Source organism: Fulmarus glacialis, unplaced genomic scaffold (genome assembly GCF_000690835.1).
Source record: "Fulmarus glacialis isolate BGI_N327 unplaced genomic scaffold, ASM69083v1 scaffold7953, whole genome shotgun sequence".
Classification (NCBI taxonomy): domain Eukaryota; kingdom Metazoa; phylum Chordata; class Aves; order Procellariiformes; family Procellariidae; genus Fulmarus; species Fulmarus glacialis.
In genome coordinates, this window is record NW_009204807.1 from 1 (window position 1) to 7,413 (window position 7,413).

General features: G+C 55.4%; 1 protein-coding gene across 1 annotated transcript in view; it reads left to right on the forward strand.

Annotated features, from left to right (window-relative positions):
- Positions 1-24: 24 nt before the first annotated feature.
- Positions 25-7,413, forward strand: part of EVI5L (ecotropic viral integration site 5-like) — a gene marked incomplete at its 3' end in the record, with an annotated part of 8,388 nt that continues 999 nt past the window's right edge. Inside the window, exons 1-12 of the mRNA XM_009575121.1 lie at positions 25-173; positions 1,409-1,598; positions 1,761-1,985; positions 2,416-2,490; positions 2,791-2,916; positions 3,472-3,615; positions 3,786-3,875; positions 4,409-4,506; positions 4,626-4,686; positions 5,691-5,744; positions 6,291-6,323; positions 7,270-7,406. Of these exons, the coding sequence (XP_009573416.1) occupies positions 25-173; positions 1,409-1,598; positions 1,761-1,985; positions 2,416-2,490; positions 2,791-2,916; positions 3,472-3,615; positions 3,786-3,875; positions 4,409-4,506; positions 4,626-4,686; positions 5,691-5,744; positions 6,291-6,323; positions 7,270-7,406 (1,382 nt within the window). The remainder of the gene's footprint in view (positions 174-1,408; positions 1,599-1,760; positions 1,986-2,415; positions 2,491-2,790; positions 2,917-3,471; positions 3,616-3,785; positions 3,876-4,408; positions 4,507-4,625; positions 4,687-5,690; positions 5,745-6,290; positions 6,324-7,269; positions 7,407-7,413) is intronic.

A 7,413-nucleotide genomic window follows, 5' to 3' on the forward strand; every position in this document is an offset into this window, starting at 1 on the left:
GCGCGTTGCCGGCCCCCCGCCGCTATGGCGTCGCCGGCCGTCAGCCCCGACTCGTCCTCCCACGAAGCCCTCTCCTCCGTCAACTCAGCTCCGGCGTGTTCGCCCACCTCCGACTCGGAAAACCTCAGCCCCGACGAACTGGAGCTGCTGGCGAAACTAGAGGAGCAAAATCGGTGAGTGCCGGGGGATATCCGCCCCATTCGGTCTTTTTATCGTCCTTTTTTTTTCAAGCATTTCCCTTAAAATCAAAGAGACTGGACAACAACGAGCCGCTTCCCCCAAGCGTCGCTCCAGCCAGGGTGAAAACACTCTGGTTTATTATTTTCAAGGTTCTATTTTTCGCTTTGAAAGCAGCAGGGTTTGCTTGTTCAGGCGGGCAAAGGGGATTTCTGGAAGGAGGCAGCTGTTTGAAAATAATAAATAATAAACCCACCCGCTTCAGCGGTGAGTTTAAAAACTGCTCTTGATGGGAAACGAGCCCTGAGGCTCACTTTGCCAAAATACCGGGCAAAAAGCTCCATCCCTGGTATTAAACCAGTGTTAAAAACAAGCCCTAAAATACAAATTTCCTTGCAAAGCGATTTTTAAGCAAATTTACTCTTGGAAAAAACCCATTGGAAATCTGTTTTTTGAGCAAATTCATTAAAGAAACCATCCGTGGGCAGTTGTTGGCATCTGGGTGGGGCAAATAGCCCATCCGGGTACTGTTTTGGGGTGGTTTGGGGGAATATCTCCTCCTTTGGGGCGGTTTTGGGGGAATATCTCCTTTTTTTGGAGTGGTTTTGGAGGAATCTTTCCTCCTTTGGGGCATTTTGGGTGAATATCTGCTCCTTTGGGATGGTTTTGGGGGAATATCTGCTTGTTTGGGATGGTTTGGGGGGAATCTTTCCTCTTTTAGCACGGTTTTGGGGGAATCTCTCCTCCTTTGGGTTTTTTTGGGGAGAGTATCTCATTTTTTGGGACCATTTTTGGGGACTCTCTTCTCCTTTGTGGCTGTTTGGGGTAATCTCTCCTCCTTTGGGGCAGTTTTGGGGGAATATCTCCTCTTTTGGAGTGGTTTTAGGGGAATCTCTCCTCCTTTAGGGCTGTTTTCAGGGAATATCTCCTTCTTTGGGGCATTTTGCAGGAATATCTGCTGTTTGGGGGGAATCTCTCCTCTTTTAGCACAGTTTTGGGGGAATCTCTCCTCCTTTGGGGCTGTTTTCAGGGAATATCTCCTTTGGGGCATTTTGGGGGAGTCTCTTCTTCTTGGAGGCTGTTTTGGGGGAATATCTCCTTTTTGGGGATGGTTTTGTGGGAATCTCTTCTCCTTGGGGGCTGTTTTGGGTGAGTATCTCCTCTTTTCGGGCAGTTTTGGAGGCTTTCTCCTCCTTTGGGGCTTTTTTGGGACTGTCTCGGTCTCTCACAGGCTACTGGAGGCCGACTCCAAGTCGATGCGCTCCATGAACGGCTCGCGAAGGAACAGCGGCTCCTCCTTGGTCTCCAGCTCCTCGGCCTCCTCCAACCTCAGCCACCTTGAGGAGGACACCTGGATCCTCTGGGGCCGCATCGTCAACGAGTGGGACGAGTGGCGGAAGAAGAAGGAGAAGCTGCTGAAGGTGAGGAAACTGCTTTATTTTTAATTATATTTTAACCCCGCCGCAAAAATCTGCAGCATGATCTTCCCCGTGCCAGGACAGGACGATGTCTCCCCATCCATGAGGAGCTTCCCTATCTTCTTGAAACCCATTTTCTCAGGTTTTTGCCCCATTTTTCCACAGGAGCTCATCCGCAAAGGGATCCCCCACCACTTCCGCGCCATCGTCTGGCAGCTGCTCTGCAGTGCCACCGACATGCCCGTCAAAAACCAATACTCGGAGCTGCTCAAGATGTCCTCTCCCTGCGAGAAGCTCATCCGACGGGATATCGCCCGTACCTACCCGGAGCACGAGTTCTTCAAGGGACAGGACAGTCTGGGCCAGGAGGTGCTCTTCAACGTCATGAAGGTAATGTCTTTCCTCGAACATCAATGGATCTTGGCCACAGCCCGGACACCGCTTTGGGTTTTGAAGCTATTTTAACTGGATATTAGTTTTTGAGGGGTTTGGTTTCCACCACAAACTCCTGGAACCATCACTTCTTGCAGCGTGACAGCCCTTTCCTCGCAAAGGGACCTCATTCCCCATCTGGCCCAGACCTCATTTTTCCTGTTGAGTTTTACTCTAAATTAAGAAACGAATAGTTGAGTCTTTTGGGGTCTAAATTCAAGTTTGCAGCAACATCGTGTTCACAGGAGGCGTCGTCAACCAAAAAAAGCTACTTTCCGTCGTCAAGGCTTCCCTCCACCGTTGCTCTCCCACAGCAAGCAGGGGTGGGGACCCGGCCAATCCCCCTGCTCACACATATATTTATTTTGAATTTTTTTCCTCCTTCCAGGCCTATTCGCTGGTGGACCGGGAGGTCGGTTACTGCCAGGGCAGCGCCTTCATTGTGGGACTGCTGCTCATGCAGGTTTGTGCCAGCCCTGGGGCGAGGAGAAGCTGCCAATGGATTTTTAACACCCGCCGGAGATGTGGTAGAATGGGCTTGGGGAATAGGAGCCTTTTTCTTGATCCTCAGGAACAAAATGGGCTCGTTCCCACCATCCCACTTACTCCTGATAGGTTTAAAATCCCCTGCTCACATTCCCCTTCACCCAGGCACGGCTCCCACCACGTCCCATCCCATCCCATCACCTGATGGGAAGAGGCCCTGCATCCGGAGCTGCCAGCAGAGGTTTAAGGGGGAATTCATGTCCCTTTGGGTCTCCAGATGCCCGAGGAAGAGGCTTTCTGCGTGTTCGTGAGGCTGATGCAGGAATACCGCTTACGGGAGCTCTTCAAACCCAGCATGGCCGAGCTGGGACTCTGCATCTACCAGTTCGAGTACATGCTGCAGGTAAGTGCAGCCCCCCAAAACGCTTGGGGTGGTGGGAACCGGTGGGTAGAGCCAGGGGACAAGGACAGGGAGAGAAGCAGGAGTGAGGTGGCAGCTCTTGGGAGAAATGGGTTCCTCCAATGGGCTCTTGTCCAGCAACACAGAGATCCTGGGGATGTCTATGAGATGTTTTGAGGACTATCCATGATTCCTCGAGGGGGACATCAGTAAGACCCCAAGGACGTCCATGAAACACCCTGGAGGCATCCATGAGACCCCAGGGCACCTCCATGAGATGCCCCAGGGACCATCCGTGAGACCCTTGGGACCATCTGTGAGACACCCAAAGGGACCATCCATGAGACACCCCAGGGGCCATCCACGAGATGCCCTGAGGGACATCCATGAGACCCTGGGGACCATCCACGAGCCTTCCCTCAGAGGACCTTCCATGAGACCCCTCAGGGACCTCCACAAGACCTCGTGGACCTATTCAAACCTCAGCAACCATGAATGACCCCTAAAAACATCCACCATTCCCCGTTTCTCTTCATTTCCTCCATTTCTTACATCCAGGAGCAACTACCAGAGCTGAACATCCACTTCCGCTCGCAGAGCTTCCTCACCTCCATGTACGCCTCGTCCTGGTTCCTCACCCTCTTCCTCACCACCTTCCCTCTTCCCGTGGCCACGCGCGTCTTCGACATCTTCATGTACGAGGTAACGGGGCCATGGCCAACACCATAAATCACAAAGGGACTCAACCACGTTTTCCACTTGGATGTGGACACGTTCTCCCCGCGCCAGCTGGTCTGGTTTTGGGGAGAAAAACCCCAAACCCCAGTTGGGAAAGGCGATGGCATGGGGTCAAGCGTTGACCCTTCCCGCAGGGACTGGAGATCGTCTTCCGCGTGGGGATGGCACTGCTGCAGTTCAACCAGGCCGAGCTTGTCCAGCTCGACATGGAGGGCATGTCCCAGGTACGCGCCGGTGGCTTTTGGGGTGGATTTAGTCCACGGGACATGTTTTGGGGTGCGTTTGTCCAACAGGATGTGTTTTGGGACAGATTTGTCCAATGGGATGTGTTTTGGGGTTGATTTAGGCAACAGGACATATTTTGGGGTGGATTTGTCCAACAGGTTGTGTTTTGGGATAGATTTGTCCGACGGGATGTATTTTTGGGCAGATTTGCCCAAGAGAACGTAGTTTGGGGCAGATTTAGCCCCACATTTAGTATTTTTGGGCAACTTTCTCCCAGCTGGAGGTGTTTGGAGGCCAGTTTATGCAACAGGCCATATTTTGTGGTGGATTTATGCAGTGGGCTGTATTTTAGGTTTACATGATGGGCCATATTTTGGAGCTGGTTTATGCAGTAAGTTGTAATTTGGGATGGTTTTATGCAACGAGGATGTGTTTTGGGGAAGATTTATCCAACAGACTCTACTTTGGGGCTGGTTTACGCGATGGCCTGTATTTTGAGGCTATGTTTCATGGCCGGTTTCCGCACCCGCAGTACTTCCAGAAGGTGATCCCACACCAGTTTGACAGTTGCCCCGACAAGCTCATCCTCAGGGCCTTCCAGGTCAAGTACAACCCCAAGAAGATGAAGAGGTGAGATGGGGAGGTGGATTCTTGTGCTTGGGTGGGGTCCCCCTGGCAGCCGTGGGGCACAGAGCCAGGGGGTCTGGTCCTCGTCCTCGTGTCCCAGCCTGTCCCCGTGTCCCGAGCAGGCTGGAGAAGGAGTACGCTGCCATCAAGAACAAAGAGATGGAGGAGCAGATCGAGATCAAGGTGAGACAGGTCAAGTGTTGGCATCCTGGGGCCGCTTGAGGCATCCTCATGGCTACTTGGTCCATCCGTGGGGCCAGCTGAGCCCTCCTAGCATGGTGTAGCCCATCCCTGGGGCCATCTAAGCCATCCTGGAGCCACTTTGGCCCATCCCAGGGTCACTTGACCCATTCCCAGAGCCATTTGAGCCATCCCAGGGCCGCTTTGACTCATCCCTGGGGTCACTTTGAGCCATCCTGGGGCCATGTAGCCCACTCCTGGGGCCGCCTGAGCCATCTCAGGGTGGCTTAGCCTCTCCCTGGAGTCACTTGACCTGTCCCTATGGTCACTTGAGCCATCCTGGGACAACTTCACCCATCTCCGGGGCCATCTAAGCCACCCTGGGATCGCTTTGATGCATCCCACGGCCATTTAAGCTGTCCCCAGGGCCACTTAGCCCATCCTGGGTACCATTTAGCCTGTCCCCAGCACCTTTTGAGCTATTCCTGGGGCCACTTGAGACCTCCTGGGGCCACTTTGACCTATCCCAGGGGCCATTTAAGGTGTCCCCAGGGGCCACTTAAGCCATCCCGGGGCCACTTGACCTGTCACAGAGCAGTTTGAGCCATCCCAGGGCCACTTTCACCCATCCTTGGGGACGTTTAGCCCATCCCTGAGGCCATCTGGGCCATCTCCGGGCCCATCTGAGCCATCCTGGGGCCACTATGGTCCACCCCAGGGCCATTTAAGCTGTCCCAAAGGCCACTTAGCCTGTCCCCAGGGCCATGTAAGCTATACCAGGGCCACTTTGTCCCATCTTCAGGGTTGTTTGAGCCATCCAGGACCACTTGACCCATCCCCGGGGCCACTCAAGCCATCCGGGGATGGCTTAGCCCATCTCCAGGGCCACTTTACCCTCACGTCCCCCTGTCCCCGGGCTGTCCCCGGGCTGTCCCCAGGCTCGGCGACCCCCCCAGGCACATCATCCCCACCCCAGGGCTAATTCCTCCCCATTTTCCACCCCCCAGCGCCTCCGCACTGAGAACCGCCTGCTCAAACAGCGCATCGAAACCCTGGAGAAGGTAAGCCCCATGGCTGGCACCCCAAAACCCCTCTGGGGGCACCCGAAAACCCCTCTGGGGGCATCCAAACCCTCTGGGGGCATCCAAACCCCCCTGGAGCATCCAAAAAGTCCCTTGGAGCACCCCAAACTCCCCTGAGGCACCCATGCTGCCGCCACCCAGAGATCCCAGCACCCATGGGTGCAACCCCCTAACCTCCAGCACCCCTTTTATGAGCCGCACCCCCAAAATCACCCCTTCCAGCACCGTTTCGGTACAAAAAAAGATTTAAGTCCAGCAAGCAGCTGCTTCATCATTTTTCCACTCAAAGTCTCCCTCCGGGAGATGGGAAACGCTCCATTTTTAGGGCAAAACACCACCATCGTCATGTTTTCTCCCCTGGCGTGGGGGAAAAAGAGCTAAAATCCTTGGAAAACACCCCAAAACGGGGACTGATGATGCGCGGGAAGGTTGCCGGGTGCCTCCGCCTCTTGCTGCCTCCGTCCTCTTCGTTTATCTCGTTACGTTTCTCCTCTCTTTCTCTCTCTTCTCCGCCGGCGGCCGCAGGAGAGCGCGGCTCTCGCCGACAGGCTCATCCAGGTAGCGTCAAAAATAGCTATTTTTCTCTTTTCCGCTGCGTTTTAACCCTTTTCTTCCCCCTTTTGCTTGCCAGCCTGCCTGCGTCCGTTTGGGGAAGATTTTGCCCTTTTTCCTGCTTTTCCGGAGGCTCCCGCGCACCTTCCCCGCTTTGGGGAATGAGGCGGGGGGAGGAAGATTTGGGGGTGGTTGGTGAAAATGGGAGGTTTTGGCCTGTTTTGGGGTTTGGTAGAAAGCGGGGGGCAGCGCGGTGGCATTTGGGGATGGGATTTGGCCAAGATGGGGTAAAAGCTGCCGTTTTGGTGAGTTTGACCAAAATACGTGGGTTTTGAGTCATGGTTCGTGGGGTGAGAGTGGTTCGGAGGGGACAAAATGGCCCTGGAGGTCCCCACGGGGCTGGCGTCACTTCTTTGTCCTCAGTGTCACCTGCTGTGGGGCTGGTGTCACTCCCCAGGGCTGGTGTCACCATCACCTGCTGTCACCAGTGTCACCGGGGCTGGTGTCACCCCTTTCTCCTGGTGTCACCCCTTTCTTCTGGTGTCACCTGATGTGGGGCTGGCATCACCCCCTCGTCCTCAGTGCCACACACTACAGGGCCAGTGTCACACCCCTTGTCCTCAGGGCTGGTGTCACCCACCACGGGACCAGCATCACCCCCTCATCCCTGCTGTCACCCGCTGCAGGGGGCTGGCATCACCTTGCCGTGGGGCTGGCGTCACCCTCCATGGCTGGCGTCAACCCCTTCTGTCCCCAGCCTCACCTGCTGCGGGACTGGCGTCACCCCTCGTCCCTGGCGTCACCCCACGTCCCCAGCGTCACCTCATGTCCCCAGCATCACCCCCTTGTCCCCAGCACCCCACCACCACCACCACACCCCTCCCAGTGACACGCTGTGGGGGAGAACCGGGCACGCCATGCCATGGTGGTGACATGTCCCCGCTGTCCCCAGGGCCAGGTGACACGGGCACAGGAGGCGGAGGAGAACTACATCATCAAGCGGGAGCTAGCGGTGGTGAAGCAACGCTGCACCTCGGCCACCGAGAACCTGCAGCGCGCCCAGACCACTATCCGGCAGCTGCAGGACCAGCAGGGT